At 39.6% G+C, this 24180-nt stretch overlaps 2 protein-coding genes across 5 annotated transcripts; one reads left to right on the top strand and one right to left on the bottom strand.

Annotated features, from left to right (window-relative positions):
* Positions 1–82: 82 nt before the first annotated feature.
* Positions 83–3940, top strand: dimt1l (DIM1 dimethyladenosine transferase 1-like (S. cerevisiae)). Its single transcript, XM_056376460.1, has 12 exons — positions 83–263; positions 937–1010; positions 1188–1274; positions 1841–1902; positions 2009–2102; positions 2193–2242; positions 2333–2456; positions 2615–2707; positions 2816–2880; positions 3005–3068; positions 3216–3322; positions 3443–3940. The coding sequence occupies exons 1-12, from the start codon at positions 206–208 to the stop codon at positions 3483–3485; spliced, it is 921 nt and encodes a 306-aa protein (XP_056232435.1). The 5' UTR covers positions 83–205; the 3' UTR covers positions 3486–3940.
* Positions 3941–4942: 1002 nt separating this feature from the next.
* Positions 4943–22460, bottom strand: LOC130169955 (kinesin-like protein KIF2A). Of its 4 annotated transcripts, XM_056377016.1 has the most exons (22): positions 22250–22460; positions 16675–16769; positions 15852–15974; positions 13957–14011; positions 13633–13749; positions 13383–13427; positions 11928–12028; positions 11660–11755; positions 11509–11563; positions 11222–11384; positions 10945–11035; positions 10751–10814; positions 10512–10603; positions 10273–10415; positions 9776–9980; positions 8356–8466; positions 8199–8266; positions 7785–7910; positions 6738–6885; positions 6419–6520; positions 6009–6144; positions 4943–5906 (listed from the first exon to the last, which is right to left on the bottom strand). In XM_056377016.1, the coding sequence occupies exons 1-22, from the start codon at positions 22308–22310 to the stop codon at positions 5821–5823; spliced, it is 2283 nt and encodes a 760-aa protein (XP_056232991.1). In that variant the 5' UTR covers positions 22311–22460; the 3' UTR covers positions 4943–5820. The 4 variants fall into 4 exon arrangements, with proteins under 4 accessions (XP_056232991.1, XP_056232993.1, XP_056232992.1 ...); XM_056377018.1 differs by lacking the exon at positions 7785–7910; XM_056377017.1 differs by lacking the exon at positions 13383–13427.
* Between the last annotated feature and the right edge of the window lie 1720 nt (positions 22461–24180).

Genomic DNA, 24180 nt, shown 5'->3' with positions numbered 1-24180 from the left:
CATTTGTAAAAGCAATGTAGATGGCGTCCAGTTGCCACTAGTGGGCGACACAGAAAGCGCGGAAAGGTTTAAGCCTACCGCACATCCTGTCAGTGAAGAAGAAACGGGCTCACACGTGTTTCCCGAGAGTTGACGGATATATTTTTAATAATTGTTCCAAACTTGGTAGTTTCTGGATCTTTAACGGGAATATAACCGAGTAAAAATGCCGAAGGTTAAGGCCGAGAAGAAGAGCAGGCAGCACCAAGAGGTGAAAAACCAAGGTATGTTTCTCCGGGGACGCGGTTAGCGTTAGCATGACAAACACCACGGTCAGCTGCTGGAAGAAAACGGGCTTTAAAGTCAAAGTTCATCATCCTGTCGATACAAAACAATGAGCAGTTTTAAACTCCGTCACCATACCAGTGTCAGACACCACACATTGATGGTTGCTGAAGTTCTCGCTGTCACAAATGTTGACATTAGAGGTTTGTTTACGTGAGTTCGTTACGCTCAGCTCACGTTCCCTAATCACGTTACAAGGTACCAAACTTAATTCTAAAAATCTTGATTTGGATTGGCTCCACCTGCCCGTCAATACCCACATATCATACAGCACTGTTTAGGGTACGTGTTGAATTATCAAATGTCTTGCGGTTCTTTCAGCGAAGTCTCCATCATATTATCAGTTAATGTCAAAACTGTATCTTATCAAGTGTTAAATAGTGTGTGTTGTGTGTCCTGTGTTTAACTGCTAAATTGCCATGACTTCATTCACTACATTATTGAGTGAATCTGGTGTTATACACTACAGAACAGACAAAGAGCCTTTGACTTAGAAGTAGTTTGTCAACAGTGGAAATAGGAAATTGAATCCAATTGTTTTACCAGGAATTGCTTTAATCGTTGACATTACACAAGCCCAGTATACAGTGTCCTGTTTGTTGTTTCTTGCAGGGATCATGTTCAACACTGGCATCGGCCAGCACATCCTGAAGAACCCTTTGGTTGTCAATGGTATCATTGAAAAGGTGGGCTGTACTAATGCACTCTGGCACTGAGAAGTTCATGTACAGTTGAGCTTTTCACACATGCATGATAGCAAAAAGGAAAAAAAAGCATTTTGAAGACAAATCCTGCACGCAGACAATCATGATACGCAGTCTTCCTGACCCATGGTTGTTGCTGGCATGTGTCATGTTTTTCAGGCTGCTCTGAGGCCGACAGATGTGGTTCTGGAGGTGGGACCTGGTACCGGTAATATGACGGTTAAACTGCTGGAAAAGGCAAAGAAGGTCAGACTGTCAAAAAGTGCTATCTTGCTCTAAGTTGAGATGGGAGCATTTATGGAATTAAATAATATATTACTCTGTGGTAATTTACAAAAAGTGCAGTGTGTGTGATGCTTTTATTCAGTTTTCCAAATTCTCTCCTACATCCTTATAAAAAGGGCCAGAAGACATAAGTCTTATGTGCACAGTTAAAAGTAAAGATAATCTACACAGCTAAGATTCTGGAGTTTGTGGTGTCCCTGGTGTATCACTAGTCAATCACTCCGATGATACATTTAACCTTTGCCCAGAGGAATTATTATTTCCCATCTACACGTATCAATGACCAATTAATTGTTTCTTAGGCAGAAATCTAGCTCTGTTGAATAGACTATCCTTTTTTAAACCATACCTCATGTTGTTTCCCATCATTTCAAAACATTTTCACTACCTCACTAATACCTTTTGAGAACCTTATCACTCTGCTGCAGCTTCTTGCTGGCTTTAAACACAATCAAATGGGCCAATAATAATTTAGGCCTGTGTTATTTGTCACTGTTCTGTCTAAACAGTATTTGGTGTTTTTGCAGGTGGTGGCCTGTGAGTTGGACTGCAGATTGGTAGCTGAACTTCAGAAAAGAGTACAGTGCACGTGAGTGACAACGACAACACTGTGCCAGCATAAATTTGCATAGTATCTGCATTTAAATAGAAAGTGAATATTTGATCTAATGAAAGGACATTGTGTTTTCTCACAGCCCCATGCAGACCAAACTTCAAATATTAGTTGGAGATGTATTAAAAACAGATCTACCTTTCTTTGATGTCTGTGTGGCTAATTTACCTTACCAGGTAAAGACTTGCTTTCCTCCACACAGTTGATTTGATAATATCATTAATTGCATTTATCTAAAACTACACATTTCTCAATGTCTTGTGCAGATTTCATCACCGTTTGTCTTCAAGCTCCTGCTGCATCGACCTTTCTTCAGGTAAGAAAGTAAATAAAAAAGAGTTTTAACTGCATTCATCTCATGTCCACATTGAGTATCCAGCAGCTCTTTGATTTTACTTTTGTTCAGGTGTGCCGTGTTGATGTTCCAGAGAGAGTTTGCTATGCGACTGGTCGCTCAACCTGGAGACAAGCTGTACTGCAGACTGTCCATCAACACACAGCTTCTGGCTCGTGTAGACCACCTCATGAAGGTTGGTGTGCACCCTCTGATGTTTGTCTATCACGCTGACAGCAACTCTCCAGGCACCGCAGCATCATCACCGTGTCTCTTAGATGATTCATTTTCATCAAGATTTTTCCTGTGTTGCTACAACTTTGTCTCAGTGTTGTTTTTCCCCCTTTTTATCAGGTAGGGAAGAATAATTTCCGTCCTCCTCCAAAAGTGGAGTCAAGTGTTGTCAGGATAGAACCGAAAAATCCTCCCCCTCCCGTTAACTTTCAGGTGAGGTTTGATTCTTAAAGTGGTCAACCCTGTGAATATGTAGTAGTCGGTCACAGCAGGAGATGAACTAGAGATATTTAACGTTGTTTTTTCCTTTTTCCTGAAAAGGAGTGGGACGGCCTGGTCAGAATAGCCTTCGTAAGGAAAAACAAAACCCTCAATGCAGCTTTCAAGTGAGTACCTGCCTGCTGCAGACGCTGCCACTCTAACTGAAGCACCCTCTCTTAAAAGAGCATGTGAGGGGAAAAAAAAGAGGAAAAAAAAAACTGATGATCATGTTGATTTTACAATTTCTAGGTCGACTGCGGTGGAACAGCTGCTGGAAAAGAACTACAGAATTCACTGTTCTGTACATAATGTGGTGAGTGAATATCCCAGTGTGCAGCTTTTTCAGTCATGTTCCACTCTTAGTAAATTCTGCCCCTTGTTTTTTGAGAGTGCACGCCTACCGCTTTGAATTCACCAGTTGGCCAGTTTGGATCTATAGTCTTGTTTTTCACCTTGACAGGAAGTCCCAGCAGACTTCAGCATCAGCAAGAAGATTGAGAGCGTTTTACAGGAGGCTGATTTCAGTGAGAAAAGAGCCAGGTCCATGGACATCGATGACTTCATGGTGTAAGTTTAACATCTTTTTACTTAATTGTTTCTTCGATCACTCTTTGCCAAAGAATCTACTTTGAAATAAATAGCTTTTGTGACTTTTTTTTAATTGTGGGTGTTTATTTTCATCCTCAGACTGCTGCATGCGTTCAATTCTGCAGGGATCCACTTTTCCTAAATGGCAGAGGGGACTGAAGAGAACAGACTCTTGGCTTTTTGATGAGGAGGCTGAAGTTAGTGGTCAGATGAGTGGAAAGAAAGAGACTGTCGGTCTCAAAATGAATTTCCAATGTTGACATAGTTGGATGAAATATACAGAGAATATTGGACGATACATTTAAAGAGCTCATATTGAGTGTCCTGTTTTCCCCTTATGAATATACATGAAGTGTTCCTAGGCGTGCACATGGACAATTTTCGGTTGTTTGACGTGTGTGGGTGTGGGTGTGAGAGAGTGTGAGAGAATTCGTCATTCAATGAAAATACTCTAATGGATTATTACTCTAATCAAAAAATAGTCTACAAGTTTTCTAAATGACGTCAAAATGACCTCCTTATGGAAAAGGTAAATATTTAATATGTGTAGCTTTGAGTGTATGCAGTCTCTGAAAATAAATTCAGATTATCCACAAGTTTTCTTTTTATGTCACGTTCCTTTTTCACCTTCAACATCACCTGTTACTAAATTGTACTACAGACTAGAGCTGCAACTGTTACTTACTTTCTTACTAATTAATTTGTTTTTTAAATTCATCATTTTGCCCCAAAAAATATTTCCCAGAGGTCAAGTATTTGTATTTATTACATATGTAGTTTTTACAGTGACGGTCTCTATTATTGCCTTTGAACAATATGCAGATGCAGTTACTCACTGTGACCGCTAGAAGGCAACGAACATGTGAGTGACAACCGTTGACTCCTGTGGTATCAAGGCAGACGTTGACATGTTAGTTGCTTCCTTTGAAAACCTTTCACAATAAAACCTTCAAACTAGACGAAACTCCCCACATTGTAGAAATTACATCCTCATTAAAACAGTGGGTAAATGTTTGTTTACAGTTTAAATGGTGGCATCTGCAGGTCAGCCCTACTGTTGCAGCTGTATGCCATGTCTGTAACAAACCATGTCTTAATTGTGCCGATTTAGGGAGTTATTCTTCGAGCTGCTGCTGCGGAAACCTTTCAGGTAAGAGATAACTGGTTTTACCCTTTCACAGCTGTGTGCAGTATCACCTTCAGGCCATTTTCTAAACCTGTCACCATCACCTCACTTCACTGCATGATGTTCCATTGGTTTAAATGGAGGATGCCAGGTAAACTTTGAGATGCACTTGTTACTTTAATCAGGAGGCATCTGTCACCATGGATACTGATGCCCATGCCCTCACAATGTGGTGTTTCTCTGTAAATGCAAAACAACTCAAAGTATAATGCTACAAGATACATCCTTTATTTTGTTATTCTAAAATAATGTGAGGTGGTAGCCTCTGTAAATCAAGAGAATTTGGGATTTAAGTAACTTAGTCATGCACACACTTGACCAAAATGTCAGGGTGAAATCTGCTTCTTCCGAAGTGCAGTATGCTGTCTGGGGTTTTTATAACGTAACCAATTAATTCATTCTCTCAAAAGCCATTCAAATGAGACACATGAATCTTTATTACTTCATCCAGCATTACATCCGGTGCAAACACTGAGCAACATAACCTATGGTAGGTCAGGTGTCTTCACTATACATTTATTAATAGCAGGTTTTTCTAGTTTCATTTTTATAACAAAGTGTTAAACAGGGGTGGAAAACATGTTTTACATTAAGAACTCTTAAGTCAGTTGCCACATACAATGCAATGGCACAAACTGAAGCAAACTACATGTAAAAAACCTCTCAGGGACACAAGGAAAGAAACAGAAGAAGCACAACTGTAGTTAAAGGCTTCTTCCAAAGTGGTAGAAACTCTGAGAAGGAAGAAAAGAGGAGAGATTGCCTATAATGAGATATGACTTTACAGTGCCAACCGAGGACTCAAAAGCATGAAAACCGAGGACAGTGGCGTACATACGCTATCACAGAGTGCACATGCAGACATGTCAGCCAGGGCAACCAGAAATGAAATACTGGTTTGTGTGGTAAACCTTAAAACGTGTTCAATGAAGATCTCTTAAGCCAGGTCAAAAATATTCTGTTCAAATAAAGTACAAACAAGTATAAAAGAAAATAATTTAAGAAGAGCAGGGAGAGGAACCTAAATCTTCATGAAAAAAAAAAAATCTACTAAAAAAAGGAAGGAAATAAAACTATTTTCCTTCCTAAGTTTTCTAACAAGACCATAGTGAGTGAACAGCCAGTTTTGTTAGGAGAGGGATCATAACAAATGCAATTCCTTGAGCCTGTTGATACATCAGACAGTCCTTTTTTCGTGTTTTCACTGCTGTTCTTGCCAGCCCCAGTTGTGCCAAACATCTAGTGGTTATGTTTCTGTATGTGCCACTTAAACCTCTTCAGCCTCCAGTTTCTAAAGAGCACGTGGCCTCTTGGGATTGATCTGCTTACTGGCTTGCTCCTCCTCCTGGAGTGCAGAGCGGAATGACTTCACTTTATCTGTTGAGGAGAGGAAAAGACATAATCGTTAAAAAAAAGTGATTATGGTTTTGTCACAGCAGGATGTATTGGCATCAACGTGTGTTTGTACTTAAGTCATACCTCGGAGCTCGGTGAGGATTTCTATCTTCTGGTCTAGGATCTGCTCCAGTTGAGTGGCGTACGACTCCACATCATAATCCACCTCCTCTGTCATCTCCAGCAGCACCTTTTCGTCCTCCAGCCACCGGATGGACTCCTGTTTACAGAGGACACATACAAGCGCATATTTAGTTAATAGTGTACGGTTTTCTAGAGAAAACATGGAAAATTAAATTCCCTTGCAACAGATTTACCAAAATGATTAGTAATATGTCAAAACCGTTGTATAAACACAGTATACTGCTTTTATTTAGTGTTTACAGTGATGTCCAAGTGTGAATCTAGCTGTATTTGCACATCTAAAACACAGATGGTAAAGGAGTGAGCTGTAGTATTTAAAGGCTCATGTAAGTTTTCTTCAGTGTTCTGACCTGGAAAACAGCTCGGTGGTCCTCCAGGACCTGCTCCTCCATCTCCACTAACTGAGACACTGCCTCGTGGAAGGTAAAGAGCTGTGGAGACACTTCCTCCTCCTGGAAAACACATTTACAGGGTCACAAAGTGAACATGTTACTGATCATGTCGATTCTTTATTTGATATGGTCCATACCAAAAGTGGTGACAGATACTTGATTTATTTTAAACAGCTTCATAATTTTCTATAAAATTAATTATATCACAATATATATGATAGGATGTTGCATATACCTTGATACAGGTTAAGAACCATATTGCTGACAGTGTACTTACATTCTGCTCACAGAGCAGTTTGAGGTCGTCTCTCTGTGGCGAGATACTCAGCCACTCCTCATCTAAAAGATCCAGCTGATTGACGGCATGGATGTTGGGTCGACCCCCCTCCATCACTTGGTTGGGATCCACTGTCAGCTCCTTCACCCTGCAGAGAAAAGACGTAGAGCTGGTCAGGACTGAGTCTTTCACAGTGCAGACCCACTCTGAACATGGCTGCTGTTTGATTTGGGTGGGTGCGGGGGGGTGATGTTAACTGTAGGGTCAAAAGCGTTCACAGGTAGCACAGGATGGTAGCACCATGAAAGCAGTGACATCATGCATGAGGAAAGATGACTGTGTTGGTCCTGTTGATATTTTAACCCTTATATAATTTGTGTGGTTCACCTGTACAATATAATGCAATCCAATACAATGCCTCCCATGGGAAGTTATAACACTAATGACTCAGAGCTCATGTTTAATGAGGCCACACAGAGCTGATGAGATATTACAGCCCTGTTGCTGACCTGCAGGCCCAGCGCTAATTAATTAGGACTATATGAGAGGGATTACCAGCCCAAACAAAAGCTCAGGCTGGATGCTCTTACTGAACAGCTTCACGGACGTTTTAGTGTTTTGACCTGCCATGTATTCATTCTACCTACTAATCACAACCAGCTTTCAGATGTCCTGGCATCACCACTGATGGTGTCACACACAACAAATAAAAAGACACACACATTAGCAGATGGATGTAATGTTCTTCAGGAATCAGTTACAATTAAAAAAAAAAAAAAAAAAAAATATTAAGTCCACAGCTTAGTCAAAGCTAAAAGTGAATGCACAAGGCAAAGCAGGAGAGGAGGATGAAAACATCATGCAGATGAAGGGGAGGGACGATTTCCACTGAACAGCTGATGAAGTGAATGAAAGCTGCTAAAATGACATCATGGATGTGTATCATAATGTGATCATAACCTAAAGGGAGCGCATGCACTGTGTGTGCGTGCGTGTGTGTGTGTGTGTTCGCGTTTGTGCAGTGCTGTGCTTTGGGGAGTGCTTGACCTGCTGGGAGAGGTAGCAGCAAAGTCATCATACTCAAAGGTATTGGTGGGCGAGTGGTCAGGGCGACTCCCCTGACTGCCCTGGGAGAAGGGGATGTCCGAAGGACTAATCCCAAACTCCTTCACTCTACACAGCGGCACCAGCCACACCAGCGCACAGAGGAGCAGAGGGCAGGAGAGAAAAGGGAAACAAAGCAGGACAAAGAGAAGTGAGAGGGGATACAAGAGAGTTAAAGAGAACTACTGAGAGTAGGCAGAGAAACTTGCACAACAACATTGGTACAGCTAATTTCAATCTATACAAAGGGCACTAGGGATTATAGAAGAATTACAGGAGCTACAATTTTATAATCTCAGTTGGTCCCTGTGGCAACAAGGCATTGCCAAAATCACTGCAGTAGTAACATATTCCCACCTGTTGGCGTAGCGTAGTGTGTTGAGTGTATTCTCGCAGGATGTCATACCAGGAGAGATTGTTGCAATCTGTTCAGAAAGAGAGAGAGAGGACCATTCAGATTAATGTCACGTATGGCAGATAAATGAATGATTATTTATGAAAAGAATGAACTAACCATGCATGTGCGTGAATTTTCCCCAATGAAGGAGTCTCTCAGGACCTGGGTCAGCTTACTGGCTCTAAATGGAGTGTGGGGCTTGTTACGCCCAAGAGCCCTGATACACTCCTGAAACATGAAGAGAGCGACACGTGACATGGTAAGTAAGAAATAGCAATTTACAATCAGTGTGTATTTTGTCTTTTCACAAACAATAAATAAATAAAGTAAAAGTGGCATCAACCCCCCTCAACAACAGATATCGTTTTTAAGAGATGGGCAGGTAGAAACCTGAGGGTTATTGATCAGTTGCTATGTGACACTGGTGTACGGCCATTCTCATATCTCCAAGACAAATTCCTTCTACCCCAAAGTGATATGTTCCGGTATTTTCAGATAAGGAACTACATCACAAATCATACAGACTGGAATATAATTAAAAATGCTCCAACGAATATAGAAACTTACTTTATTAATATAATCAAGCATCAACTACCTAATAAAAAACATGTCTCCCATATATACAGAAATCTGTTATTAGATATACCAGACAATACTTTATATATCAAAAACAAATGGGAGTTGGAGTTAAATATTATAATCGAGGATGGGGAATGGGAGGCAATGTGCACTGGATGTCATAAAGGTATCAATAGTAACATGTGGAAGGAGTTTGATTGGAAGACGAAGACAAGGTTCTTTAGGACGCCTTCCGAGGTTTCTAAATTTGTAGATAACCCAGCTGCAAAATACTGTTGGAGAGGATGTGGAGAGGTTGGGGACCATTCACACATATTTTGGGATTGCCCAGAGATTCTTCCTTTTTGGAAGGGGGTAAAGAACGAGATAGATAAAGCTCTGGGAATTAATATACTGTTTACCCCAAGTCAGTTTCTTTTCGATCTAGCTCCTGAAGGCATGTACACTAGAGACCAAAAGCACTTGTTACATATACTCTTGATGACTGCTAGGAAAATGGTGACAATAAAATGGATGAATCCACAGCCACCTACAGTGGCACAGTGGAAACAGAAGCTGAGGGAAGTGTATGGAATGGAGGCTTTAACTGCTCAACTACAATTAAGATCTGATGTTTTTGTAAGGAGGTGGCTACCCATAGCAAGATACCTCTCAAACTGAGGGGATTTCGACAGTATGCTGTAATGTCTTAAATAGCCACTTATCTATTTATTTATTTATTTATTTATTATTTTTCAGTCATATGTAGCTATATAAGCTCTCGGGGCCCAAAGGTTTTGTTTTTTTCTCTTGTCTTTAGCACTGTCATACATAACTTGTGATGCTGATGCTGTTAAGGAATGTTTGTATTCTCTTTAATAAAAATAAAGTTCCAAAAAAAAAAAAAAAAAAAAGTGGCATCAAACACTTGGGACTCTAAAAACAGAGCTACTGCCACTTTACTTCCCTGTCTACAGACCTTCAGGGCCAGCAGGCTTTTGTTGATCTCAGCTCCCTCCAGACGAGTCTGGCGGTCGGCACTCGATGTATCAGCCCCCCGCTCATTCCCTGCGAGGTCGATGAGGGAGAACTTGCCGTGCATCTTCCCCTTCCTTCGCAGGATGATCTGGAATACAGCATGGCTGCGAGATGAGTGAGCGTTGGCCGACGTCTGCCCTGATGTTCTGGGAGAGAGAGGAAGGAGACAAAGCTGAACAAAGTGCAAACAAAGGTGAAGAGAGCAAGAAAAGAACAATAGCAGGAGCAAGAAAAGGTAAAAAAAAAATATATCATGACTCTCCTTTAATTGCCACAAACATGGAGTACAGGGATTATGACCACAGAAGGCTAAGTTCATGCTGGACAAAAACAAGTATTTCACAGATTTATGATATCATCATAACAACACATACAAGAATTCAGTATTGGGATTGTACCACTAACAACAACTTGACTGACAAGTTTCTGTTGTCATACCTGCAGCTGTTGCCCACTTCTATGAGTTTCAGGACATCCTCTGTGCACTTGACCTCCTTCTCCTGAAGCCCCACAACCTGCACCTGCTGTTTCCCATCCTCCAGCACCCTCAGCTTAGCTTTACGATTCAGCAGGTCAAACACCTAAAAACACATACACAGTCAGCATTGGTTAATGTTTTATTTAGGAAAAAAAAAAAAAGCAAAAAACAAACAAACATATGATTACATATCACTTGCCTTTCCACTGTAGATTTCAAAGAAGGTTGCGTACACTTGTAGATCTAGCTTCTTGTAGTTGGGTTTCTTCAACATGAGAAATACATCCCGAGCTGTATGAAAAGAGATGACAGATCTGAAAATGTCACCCGAGCAAACAAAACTGTTTATAATGTAATAACCAAACAAATTACATTTGAACACCTTTGCTCACTAGAACATCCCAAACAAGCACAGTAAACATAATTTCACTGCCTTACCAGCTAATGCATAAATTCCTTTAGAGCAGTCTTGGTTCTTCCCAGAGAAATCTCCACCCATAGTCTAAAATACACCACACAATACAATATAAGTAAATAGGTAAAGCAAATCTCTCTATGAACAACAAGGTTTGATCTGTGGTAAGTGATGTGTGGTTTTTGGCTATTTGAAGGAGACATTGCATGTAACTCACATGTGTTTTTCCACTGCCCGTCTGTCCATAGGCAAAGCAGGTAGCCATGCCTCTCTCAAAAATGGTCTCCACTAGAGGTCTGGCAGTGAACCTGCAGGATAAGACACAACACACATCCATTCACTACTAAATCTGCAAAGGCAAGATCTAACATCTAACCATGTACAAACAAGAAACGTGTTAGTCATTAATTCAGAAGTCAAGTGTGACTTCTGTGAACTATAAGAGCATATGAAACAACTTGGCTTTCTGGCTTGGTTGGTTAGTTGTTACAAACCTGTAAACCATCTCGTTGGTGGTGCTGTCATCAAAGGCGTAGTCAAAGCGGAAGGTCTGGTTCTCAAGGTAGCGGGTCAGGTCCACTTTTTGTTTAGGTTCATGAACCATCACCACATCCTTGCTGGGGATGGTGATCACATCCAAATCCTTCATGGCCAACTCTGGAACACAGCAGAGCCGAGACTTTCAATCACATTAAAATTTTGAAGATAAAATATTTCAAACAAAACATGATATAGTGTGATTGGTCGCAGGACCAATGTTGTTAGCGATAAAAGGCTTTACCTTTTTTGTTGAGTGGACGTTTCCTCACACAAACACATATTCTGTGCTCTTCGATCTGGACAGTGCAACAGAGAAGGACATTTTATTATTTGTTACTACCGGCCAACATATAAAAATCAGTGGAGAAGAAGAAGCCACAGTCTCTACTCACCAAATCTGCTGTGGTCAGGGGCCGGTAGTCTAGACTGGCTCGGAAATCTCGGATCATGTACATGATCTCATAGTTAGGAATGGTGGTATCCACCTCCTGAACGAGGACAAGGAGAGACAAAATGACAGAGTGAGGTGCCAGTTTATTCACCAATAGGAAAAATGTCTTTCAGTTTATCATCACAATGTGAAGAACTTAAGTGGTTAACAAGATTGATCAAATACATTTTGTTCAGTAGGAGGGAGAAAGGTGAATAATATTGATGTACCTGAGCTCTCTTCTCCCTGAGCTCCTGTTGCTGAAGCCGACGCCTCTCTCGCTTCTCCTGTAGTTTCTCCACTTCCTTCACGCAGTTTGACTTCCTCCTCGCTGCCATAAAGACAAGATAAACAGTAACTCTTCTACCTTTCACTGAATAAGCCAATAGCCTCTCTTTCAAAAAAGGTCTCTTCCTCTCTCATCCAATCTGTTTCTTCTATTTCCTCAGTCTTTCCCCCCAGCTTGAGCAGCATCTTTCTCTCAGTGAGTCTTTCCTTTCTCTTCCTTCATATAGAAGGGATAAACCTTGGGCTATTTCCAACAAAGCAGAACAGTGATACTGTTCAACCACAGACCAGGATGCAGTGGCTTGTACACAGTGCCTCCAGTATGACACTAGCTGCTTTCTCTACCAACAAAAGGCCTTTACAGTGTGTTCAAAACATGCCGTCTTCATTTATCCCTTCTATCTGTGTTCTAAAACACGACTGGACCAGGGGACTGCTAAAACACATCACTTACAATGTAGGATATGTACCTTGTGTTACTACAATTACACCAATTAAAATTAAACTTTGTTTCAAATCAAGGGTGAGTAGAAAATTGTTTCAATCAACCAGGAGGTTATTCCAAATCTCCCAGCACAGCACACCCACAGATTAGTGTTGTTTCAGGTCAATCGTAATCGCTTAGTAACCGTAACAAAAAAACACAAGTTAGCAAATATGTGAGTAAAAGCCACTTCTGATTCCTTGCAGACTTCATAAATATCAGTGTTATCTGATTAGCTTGCTGCTACAACCCCAGATTTCCACTGCAAAGCCTGCCTGAGGCCCTGTAATACAGTCCTGGCCTCCTGCTGGCTCCAGTCCCTGAGAACCCAGACTATCAGAGCAGAGGGATTAATAATCTGCTCTAATCTGGGTGGAGAAGATGAGCTGGGTCAGCACCGGGACAAGGCAATGTAAGAGGGATGCAGCATCGTCACTACTTATGGGTTACTCAGTCTCATGAGCAGTTTGTGGGGGAGCTGAGGGGTGAGGAGGGGGAACAAAGCGTTTCCCTCCATCTCCTCTTAGCTCATCAATTGAGAGTGAACACTTGGAAGGAACGCAGGGTAAAGAAAAAGGTTATTGTTGCTGTCTGAGCCTGGGAATACCGCAGAGTGCCACACGCTTTTCCACATGTGCTTAAGTGTGACTCAGCAGAAATCAGACGGGGAAAAGACAGCGCAGCAGTGCAAACCTTTTTTTTTAAACTCCCTGTCTAATACCCAGAAAGCCTGTCTGCTGGATGGATTTGTTGTGGTACTTCTCCAACACGACAGAGCACTGAATAGTATCTGACAGACATTTTAGGTGTACAATCTTCTTGCAGGACTAGAGGACTCTCAGATTCTATTGGGAACTCTATTAGAATCACCATGAAGCATTGAGGGCATGGGAAACATGCAGTTGATACATACAAAGCTGTCCAGACTCCTTTCTGGATATCGGATGATGTGAGGATTCTGTGATAAACATGTAGTCAACAAAAACATGAGATATTAAAAAGTTATGATCAGATGTTTGTTTCAGCAGATGGCCTACATCAATTGACCAGAAATACAGTAAATGTAACAACTGGTTCTCTGAAAATGGTTTTTTCTTGAGGAAGCTCACAGTTAGATCCCATCATATGTTAGTTAAAAACACACAATGTTTTGATCACGTTACCATTCTGCAGTTGCTGTTGCGTCTGTGCTTGATTGGGCTGTGCAGGCTGCTGGGGTGGAGGTGGTGGTGCCGGCTCTGGTTGCTGAGGCTGCTGGGTTCTGGCGCGGGTCGGAATCACTGAAAACACAAAAACACAAGAATTAAGAAAAGAGACCCTTTGATTCATATGCTACTAAAGCACAACTTTTGAGCTTTGGATTAAAACAGAACAAGTTAAATTTAACTTAGCTGACTGTATGCAACAGCTTTTCCTATGCATTGACAGTAAACCATCAAATCATAAACGATTGTGACATAACAAAAGATAAGTAAACAAAAACAAACCTCTATTATCCCTGGACGGAGTCTCATTCTTAGTAGGTGCTATTGTCCGACGGTTCTGTGAGAGAGAGAAAAAAGCCACAGTAAGATATTAGATTCTAGGCCAAGAGGATTAGTGATAGGTGATTCCTAATTTCATGTTTACATATTTCATTGCTGCTCAGGAACTGAACAGGGAAACATCCTTTTATCCTATTCAGTTTTCAACCTCTTCCGCCTGCCTCTGTTATGTAGAAGTGCAGAAATAGACAAAGTCTGAGAATCAGATTAGTGTTGAGTACAGAGAACTCTTATATTAACGCTAATGTTTGTGATGACGCTGCCAATGCACACCTCTTAAGGTATCTTTAAAAAAGAAATAAAAGTTAGTAGACCACATACATTCATATACATATATACACTACTGGTCAAAAGATTTAGAACACCAGCTGTTTAAATTGTGTAGTTTAATTGGCCAGAAAAAGGGCTCTGCCACGCTGATAGGATACTGTAATTTTGGCTTTATTTAAATGTGCAAAGTTCAGTTTCAGTTCTTCTGAAATTAAAGTGTAAAACAAATAAACAATTGGAGATTTTAAAAATAAGCAATCGTGGACTTCTTGTTCAACTAAATTGTATTATTTCAAAGGTTTTGACTCATTCGGCATCTGAACTCACTTGTGGCGTTCTTTCAACAAATATATTACTCTCAAAGGTTTTCCCAACACTGTTGCACGAGTTCCCACAAATGTTTTCCACTTCTCAATCTTCTGTCCAGTTCTTCTAAACCAACTTGATGGAGTTTAAGGCTGGAGATCTGGTCTGCTGGTCTTCCAACGTGTGAAGCCACCGTCAGGTTCTTTTCTTCTAATGTTTTGGGTCATTATCTTGCTGTAGGATGAACTCCTGACCAACCAGCCCATCTTCCTTTGTTACCTGCCTTTTTCTCACCATTCTGATGGCAATATACAGTACTACTTCCTGCATTACAGTATTGTCCTAATAATGCATACAGAGTGTAGTAACACAGTTTAACAAATCACCTGTTCAAAAAGCATCAAACAGAAGAGATATTTTGAACTATTTATTATTTACACAACAGCATCACGCTGGTTAAGCTTATAGTATATAAAATAATAGCAACAACTGGTCTGTGAGAAATTTGTCTTTCCAAAACCGGTTCATGGTGCAAAAAAGGTTGGGGACTGCCACTATATACCATTTTAGGTTATTCGCTGGACTTGATTTTCTGAAGTTCCAATAAAAACTGGGAAAATGGAGGTGTTATAAAATGGTTGTGTACACAAACACAAACAAAAGTAGGAGACCCACTGGATCTACAGTACAGCTTATCGCAAAGTACTTAAATTATAAAATCGCTAAAGGCCAAAATTACAGTATCCTATTAGTGTGGCAGAGCCCTATTTCTGGCCAATTAAACTGCACATTGTAAAGTAAAATAACTTATATATAGTCAAGCAACATAACCTCATTATTCATTGCCTCAGTTTTGACCTTAAACGTTTTATATTTTGCAAACCTAAAAGAAAATTTATACTACAGAGCAGATTAAATCACGACTGCAAAATTTACCAAAATAATCTCAGTGTTTACGTGACAATATGGAGCTGCCCTAATCTACCGTGTACTTCACACACTGTACTTAACATAACCACTTAGCTTGTTACCTAGAAGGATCCAGGTTCTATATTAAGGTACAGCAAACTGCAACCGCCTGAGAAAGTCTGAGGACTTTAAATTCCCTCTTGTTATGATGTAAATGAAGAATGTAAAGTGGAGGGAGAGAATCAAATTAAAAAGACAGTAAATAACCTTTCTAGTATTTAGACAATCTAAAATGATTCCTTTCACTGATTTCTTAGTGTTGTTGCAAGTGAAGGTGGGACACTGGTACTCACCTTTGCAATTTTGTTGACCTTCACACATGTGGGTGTAGGTGGGGGTGGAGTCTCTGGACTAGGGGCAATCTCCTCATCTGGAGCCACATCTGGATTAAGTGCAAATATACTCTCCAAATCAATCTGTCCAGAAGCAGAGGAGTATTAATTCCAAAGTCAACCGATTACATGTATGCTAATCACTGTAGAAACACTATGACTTCCCATTTGTCATAGACATAAACATTCAACATAGAAATACTTTGGGTCTATCCTAGAAAAAGTAAGAGTAACCTGAAAGTGAACATTTCAGAAGTGCACTTTTGTTCACTTGTATTTTGAGTGCTTTAAGATGGATCATAACTTTAGTTGTAACCTGTGATGTTTTGTGTTTTATATTTGTAAACTATGAACTTTTACCAGCCACCTTTCAATGAGCTAGAAAGAGAGAGCTTCTGATCATGGAAGATTCTGATTTTACTGGGTATCAATTTCACTGTCCAAATGACTGGAATACCTCTCAATAAGGGAGGCCAATTTATGAGTGACACTTTATATACTAACATATAACATAAAAAAAGAATACAATAAAGCTGATTTGCAGAGTAGTTACTGTTGAGTGTACACGGTGTAGGACATATGACCAGAGTGACATTTTGTGTTAGTTTATGCTAACAACAGCGTACAGAGGGGGTGATGGCTGTACGCTGTTGTGGTACATGCAGGCTGGTTGTGTAATCATCGCAGCTCCTGAATGTCTTTGGATGCATTATTCATTGCTTTGGAACATAAAAGAACATGCTGCTGCTACTGGTGCTGTGAGTGATCGTGAAGGGCGTTTTACCTCTTTCCCTTTTGTGTCTCCATTTTCTATCCACTCCACTGTGACGCTCTCGTTGTCCTCATTCAGTGAGGTCACCATTGCCTGGTGTATACGTCCTGTGAAAGTATCATAGATAGATAATAAACAAAGATCAGATTGACAGAATAACACTATTGAGTTCTTAATTTTTAAGAAATAGCTGCAGGGATTGCCACAAGTCATCAGCTTTTGGATGCCAAGTTGACCAAATGGTAGCAATATTTTATATTGTTTACGAGTGAAGTAATACTGGTCCTGTAGTATTTGCAGTCTCATGTTTTTCTTTTTCTCTGACACACACAGGTTCACATAAAATGGATTGCACTAATACCTCTCCTTGTAAAGTATTAGTAGGGTTAATTACAAAAGGCCTAATTACCACCTGCTAGCCTTATCAGATCTGTACATGGTCCTGTTAAAGTAGAAATGTTTTTATTTAGAGATGCAGCAAGGTGGAAGAACCTGAAAAGGATTCAGTTTTTGATAGTGTTAATTGTATTAACTGTTTAGTCACAACACACTGATGTACTGTGTTCATATTTCAGTTTTAAATTATGTATATAAAGTGTTATATTCTTAATTTCTTAGCTGCCCTGTGCCATTTATCTAAACTTATTTTGTGGAGCACATAATTAACACAAATGGCACCTGGCAGTGATTCAATATTATCACTTACTAACTTTCAGTTGAATCACTGTGTGACTATATGACCTTGTATAATCATTAAACAATTTTGTCCAAATTAATGATTCTAAGGAAGCTGTAATCAAAAATGGAATAGCATTTGTTTTATTGTCACTAGCACAGTGTTGAATGATGCTCTACTAAACCAAATCTTGTCTATGCTTACATTATTAACTGAAGACAGTTTTTATTTATTTTTTATTTTATCTAAATAAATCAGGAGGCAATGGGATCCTTTAAATTTCAAATGAAAGCAAGGCAATAGAGTGAGGCTAATGTTGGTAAGTTCTGACCATGAGGTTTCATAATGACCCATTACAGAAAATCACTGATAACAGAGACAAGCACACAGCTGCTATTGCTGCCACTAGCCTGTATGCTTCTGTCCGCCTCACTTTCTGCAGCGTAATAATACCAGCTGTAAAGAGCCTGCTCTGCCCTCCCATCTTTGTCTCTGTGGATCTGACTGTATGCTGTACATTCCCAGCACAATCCAGGGAAACACCATGTTCCTGTATCCATTATTCAGAGACACACAGGGAGCTTGCAAGCAAAGATGCTTTTAGTGCTCTTAACTGCTGAACGTTTGACTGGCTTACCTTACAATGGTTTTACACTGGCGAAATGCAGAAAAAGGTAAGCTGGTGTCTTAAAACAGGGAAAGTTGGGGAAGACCCTTTTGTGGACCCTAAAGCTGAGGACATTTGGGCTTAAAAGGGTAGACCTATCCCATATGTTAAAAAAAGAAAAGAATGAACTCTCTATCAGCCGCAGTTGTTAATTTACACTTGATCAAAAGCACCCTTGTTTGGGGATTGTCAATATTTAAACAGTAGGATGCATCGCTTTACCATTGTATCAGATTATACAATACTGTTATTTGATACATTCTCTGATATAAAAGAGTATATTTTACCGCAAAATAAATAAATGAATAAAAGAACAAGTGACTTGATCTGAATTAACATTGCTATTCCTGTAAATTAAACAATAATTACCTAAGCATAATTCTGCATACATAAACCATACTGCTATACATGCCATGGCCATAAAACCTTCATGAACATTAATGATGTCAGCTTACCACCCGGTCCTACCCTCCTTTAAAAATGTCCGTGGGCCTCAAATATCTGTACATTAGTACATTTTATAAAACTAGTTTAAATCAAAATTAAGGTAGAGAAAATATTTAGATAGTACGTCTACTTGATTACATAATTCACATCATTTTCATATTTAAACCTATAGAGTCAGCCCTTGTGTCCTATATGAAGGAACCTGCATTTGCTATGTTGACCCAGTCATTTATTCAAGTTTTCTTTGATTTTTCACCTGTCTGACTGTACATGTAACTCTTTTTACTGTACTTCAGAAACTTCTGTGCTGACATCTGCAAGGTCTGCCCTGTGGAGAGACAGCTAGAAATGAACACCAGTGCAAATAATCCACTGTCAGACTGTGACAAAGCAGCTTGGAGACAAACCTTGACGACAGTTAAGGTGGCTGGAATAACAGGCATGTGGTGCTTGGTGTCACGCCTCTACTTAAGAAGTACTGAAAGCACGCCATGCTGCAGAAGTGACTGCAACACTCAGAGGATTTAGTGAGCCAACAGACGGTCAGTAAAAGGCCCTCCAAATCACGACTGCTTCCTTCCAATGTCAGAGGTTAGGTTTGAGACCACATACATCCCTGTGGGTTCATAGATAGGACTCCATTTAGCAATATGCTGCATGAGTAGCAGCCGTGCAGAAACTTCCTCCAAACCACTTGCAAAGAAAAATCTTGTTACACCACATAACTTTCAGTAAAACTAAAGTTAATCTAAATATAAAATTTGGAACACTTTCATTCCTAAAATACACAAATTGTAGTTCTGCCCGTTCCAATGTAAATCACAGAAGAGGAATCAAATTGCAACACTAAACCAGCTTGACACAAATAAATGTTATATGAAGCTAAATTTTTCTTCACAGCTCTGCTGACTTAGCAAGATGTCTGTTGTATTAACTAGCACGCAGTGGCATCTTTTTTTGTATGTTGACAGCACTGTTAATACAAAACATTGTGCATCTTTGACATGATGTACCAATAATGAATTTGAATTCCAAGAGAGGTGAACGTACTGGCAAACTCTAAATCAAACCTAAGCAATGCTATTGCTTGTAGAAATATGCAGTTATCAATGGCACTGACTACATAAACTGAGAACGGAGGCCAAAGCCACAGTAACACCATACACAACAATTGACGTGTAACCTGTCTAACATGCTGTAGCCAAAGGTCTACAGATCTGGGGGCACAAAGACCAAGACAGTATTTTTTAATGTAAAAACAACTAACTGCCTCCACATCCACCGATGGCGTAGTGCAATAATGTAACAATGCTAAACTGAAGACTTTTTAGATAATTAAACTATCATGTACTAAAAATAACAATTATCAGAGTCCACACTCAGAATATGTATATATTTATATATATAGTAGAATTAATTTAAAAAGGCAAAGGAATTGTCTGCTTGCAATTGATAAGTGACTTAAACTAGCAACTTTGTCTGCCTTTTAGTCAGTTGATTAATAATTTCATCATAAGTAAAGCATCTTCAGTTTCAAGGGCACAGCATATGTCCTGTGGCAGACACTGTATACCTACAAGATCCAGGTGTAATATTGTGTCCCTGTGCAGTCTGACCTTCTTGATGAAGGCAACATTTAATTCACCTCTGAATTCAGTTCACTATACAGGTTGCATGCCTTCTTCTCACAAGGACACACTGTATTTGTATAGCCAGATGAGCTGAATTGCTAAGTCACATACACTGGCTTGTCTTACAGCAGTTGATATGTTGATATTCTGTAACTGAATGCACTGTCCACTGTGTCCCACTTTTATACTAAAACCTGGCTGAATGGGTGCTGACACCACCCAGTAGGCGAAGGGGCTTAAAAGGGGGTGCTTCGAGCTCTGCTAAGCCTGAGGAACAAACAAAGCCTTCAGAGCATCAGTTTCACTACAAAATCAAATACACCCATTAATTAAACTTTGTCAACATGTGACAAATAAAATCTAAGAAAAAAGAAAAAAACTATAATCACTAAGATGATAGGTGACTCCAGGTCTCCAGTACTCTACTTTGAAAGACACTGCTATATTTCACATATAAATGAATAACAAATAATCCATGTCAGAGATTAAACAAGGAATCTATTATCACATTTAAAAAAGACCATACACACCCCATTGCACTCAGGGATATAAGCTAACCAGTGACTGCAGGTCATCTATTGAACAGCACAAGATTATTCTCTATGACATCTTGCTCTCACAAGGACTGACTATGAAAGGGAAAAAAACGCAGAGGGAGTGAGAGTGAGTGCTGGCAGAATCGAGGGAGCTGGCTGCAACAGATGGGGTGGTGGCTAATAGCCTGAATCTGGCTTGAATCTGAACCAGCCCCGCCACCAACCCCCCAGAGAGAGGGCAATCCCTGCTCTGGATGCAACACCAACCAGCAGGGAAACAGACAGACAGAACCGCTTCTCTCTCTGGGCCTGCTGAGCATGTCTTTCACATCTCACCCCTGATCTCAGGACACCTAGGATAGTATGATCAAATGACTCAGGGATGATGGAGTTAAGGACAATATAATCAACAACAACCAGTACAATGGTTAAATACACACACTTGTTCAAAAGAGTATTTGTTGTTTGAGGATTTATTGCAAAATATTATCACTGGGTTTAGCTTAATCCTGGAAGGGCCCACAGGAATGACATAAACTTTTCTTCTATCTTTGGCTGCCTAGCCCTCAAGCAATGCTCAACAACTACACAACACAGGCAGAATAAAGCAGCCATTCACTTAGAGAAGAGTCATACAACAAACCGCCTATCCCTGTCTCGGTGTACTTCTCTGTTAACCCTTCAAAAAAAAACAGAAGCTCCAGTGGGTGCATTGTAATCCCAGGTTCTTCCTGGTGGCAGTTAGCTACATTATGCAGTACTTCAATCACTAGCCATCACAGAGCTGTCATAGGCTCTGTTTGTTTTTCTTCATGTAGGGTTACATTATCTATAATCAGATTTCATTGATAAAGTTTAATATATTATCATTCATCATCTAAAAAACTCTTTCTTGGGATACGTGTGTCTGTGGTGTTACAAAGCATGTCAAATTTACGCGGTGTCAAAAACATTATTGGATTTAGGACATAATTAGAGGGAGTTCATAACAACTAACGTTAGTTCAGGTAGCTCAGTAAAAATGTATAACTAATACATGAATTATATAGGACATAAAATTCAGGCAGAGAGCAAACTTCTCGTTAACTAAATGGATCGTGGTTAGGTTTCAGCCCAGCGCTACTTCTGTAATAAAGCCGGGTAACATTAGCTAGCGTTAGCCGTTTAGCTAGTCACAAGAGACCATTGCTCTCTATCGAAGCCGCTAACGTTAAGCTAACTTGGTTAGCAATTGAGCTAGCTTGCCTAATGTTAAATTTGAATTCCTTTTTACAAGAAATAATTTGGGTGACGTTATATACTAACACCAACGTTGGTGTTTTTGCTTCGCTGATTTCTAATTAGCCGCATTTACTGTTATCATACGATAATAATTAATGGCTATGGACGAAAATGTCTCTCGGATTCGCATAGAAGCTAGCTAACAAAGGTAAAGGCTCATTCAAAGGCTTTGGCCATTTTGAAGCACTCCGCCCTGACAGCCAGTATTAACAATTTCGTTTAGCTAACGTGAACGTTACGCTCCGCAGTCAGGAACAACGGTTGCTGTATTCAACAGCACCGCAGCAACAAAGATCCTCAAACAACTTGCACAGTGCGGCGAGAAAAGAATAGACAGGGTGAAACTTACCATCACTGCGCTTTATCTCCACATAAGTACCGACGACAATCTTCCCAAAACCCGACGCCATTCTACATTACTTTAAAAATTAACAGAAACAGGACTAAAGACTTATTATAAGCCGAGGAAATGCAGCTTCTTGTGTTTGGCTTTGGTCTTTGGTTGGTGAGGAAGATGCAGGCAACAGAAATCAGCTAGCATTACGTAGCTACCAAGAATAGCTAAGCGTTTCCGGTCCTTTCAAAATAAAACCAAGCAAAATTTAACCTACACATCCTTGCTTGCATGAAAATATCATATAGGCCTAGATGAGGTCGACCTACATTTAGCATACCCAAAACATTTGGGTATTGTACATTTATATGTATGTATTTATATATTTATATTAACCTGTTCTTGAAGTACAATTTGCTGATAATAGGCTACTTCTACTTAAGTACAATTTTTAATGCACTGTTTTTACTTGTAAAAGAGAGTAGGCCCTATTTTCATTGTTTCTATTAAGTAAAAGATCTAAATAGTTCATCCACCAGAGTATGTCACAGTATTACTGTACTATTTACTATTTAAGTGTTTGAATCTCACTCTACTGTAATAGATGTATTATACCACCTGGTGGCACCAAGGCTCTAATAGTGTGTGTGTGTGTGTGTGTGTGTGTGTTTGCGCGCGTGCATGCGTGCGTGCGTGTGTGTGTGTGTGTGTGTGTGCGTGCGCACGAGTGTGTGACATTGTAACCAGACACTTACTACTGGGAATTTTGCCATTTACGACTGTAATGACAATGGAGTGTTCCAAATGCAATGCACTATTTTCTCTTCTCCATTCTATCCTTCTTGTTGGCTCTTCAATTCCGGTAAGAGGAGAGCAGCTGTAGTGAGAAGCAGGAGTGAAGAAAAGGATGCATCACAAATTATTCCACTGTGGACATATGCACATTAAATCTTAAAATGAAATTACAATAATGAATAATGACTGAAAATAAATCACATCCACTGAGACTGGCAATTTGCAATTTTAAGATAAAACAAAACACCCAAACACTCACTCTGCAAAAGAGAGGCTAGCTGTAACTCAGTGGACTTTTTCTTACATTTTGTATGTATGTGCATTGTACGGAAGAGGAATAGGGCCAATTGTGAAAATTAGTTGTTGTTTTGGAATTCTTCTTTAATCTTTAATTCTGAGAAAAAAATTGCAAATTTTGACTTTTTTCCCCAAAAGAAAACATTCTGCAGAATGTTTTCTTTTTTTCTCTCCATTACGCTGAATAATCACGCCTACCACTTTTCACACAAAGTCCCCTGAAAAACTTTTAAAAGGTGGGGGTGGGGTATTTCCTATAAGAAAATCTATTATGGGGAAACATTCCCTTGGGGTTACATGGAACCTTTTAATCAAAAGAAAACCATTCTAAATTACCTTAACAGTCACTACAGGGGTCTAGCTAATGTTTGGCACCCTTCAGGCAATTTTCACAGATCATTCCTGAGCCAAAAAAATCTATGACACAATTTCTGACCTTAGTTTTTGTGTCAGTTCATAATTTATGTTGTTTATACCACACTGTTCCAGGATATTAATTTTGAAGTAAAGTTTGAATGAGAAAAAAATAATTTGATAATTCCAACATAAAATCCCTTTTATATTCTTAATAAGCATTAGGATTTTTATTTACTTATTGTCTAAACATATTATTAAAAAGGCAGGTCAAATTGTTACAGTTTAATTCAATGATTTTAACACAAGCAATCTTTTGTAATTGTCAAATAAAATGATATAATAATCTAAAAACTAATTAATAAAGATAATAAAGCACCTTGAGATAACTTCTGTGATTTGGCACTAAATAAAAAATGACTTGACTATATTTATTATTTATTGTATCAGTTATCTCCCCCTCTCACCTGACCTGAAAACATATACTGATTGATGTAGAA

The sequence above is a fragment of the Seriola aureovittata genome, chromosome 5 (assembly GCF_021018895.1).
Source record: "Seriola aureovittata isolate HTS-2021-v1 ecotype China chromosome 5, ASM2101889v1, whole genome shotgun sequence".
Taxonomy (NCBI): domain Eukaryota; kingdom Metazoa; phylum Chordata; class Actinopteri; order Carangiformes; family Carangidae; genus Seriola; species Seriola aureovittata.
Note: the sequence above shows the minus strand (reverse complement) of the source record. Positions and strands in the feature narration are given on the sequence as shown.

Bases quoted from the DNA above. Each gene is read 5' to 3' on its own strand.
- dimt1l (XM_056376460.1), top strand. From the start codon at position 206: ATGCCGAAGGTTAAGGCCGAGAAGAAGAGCAGGCAGCACCAAGAGGTG. The intron at 1,011-1,187 runs GTGGGCTGTACT...CATGTTTTTCAG, and splicing joins TCAATGGTATCATTGAAAAG to GCTGCTCTGAGGCCGACAGA. The intron at 2,457-2,614 runs GTTGGTGTGCAC...CCTTTTTATCAG, and splicing joins GTGTAGACCACCTCATGAAG to GTAGGGAAGAATAATTTCCG.
- LOC130169955 (XM_056377016.1), bottom strand. From the start codon at position 22,310: ATGGCGTCGGGTTTTGGGAAGATTGTCGTCGGTACTTATGTGGAGATA. The intron at 10,416-10,511 runs GCAAGTGATATG...ATGTGTTTTTAG, and splicing joins TTGAAATCTACAGTGGAAAG to GTGTTTGACCTGCTGAATCG. The intron at 9,981-10,272 runs GTATGACAACAG...TCTCTCTCCCAG, and splicing joins GAAGTGGGCAACAGCTGCAG to AACATCAGGGCAGACGTCGG.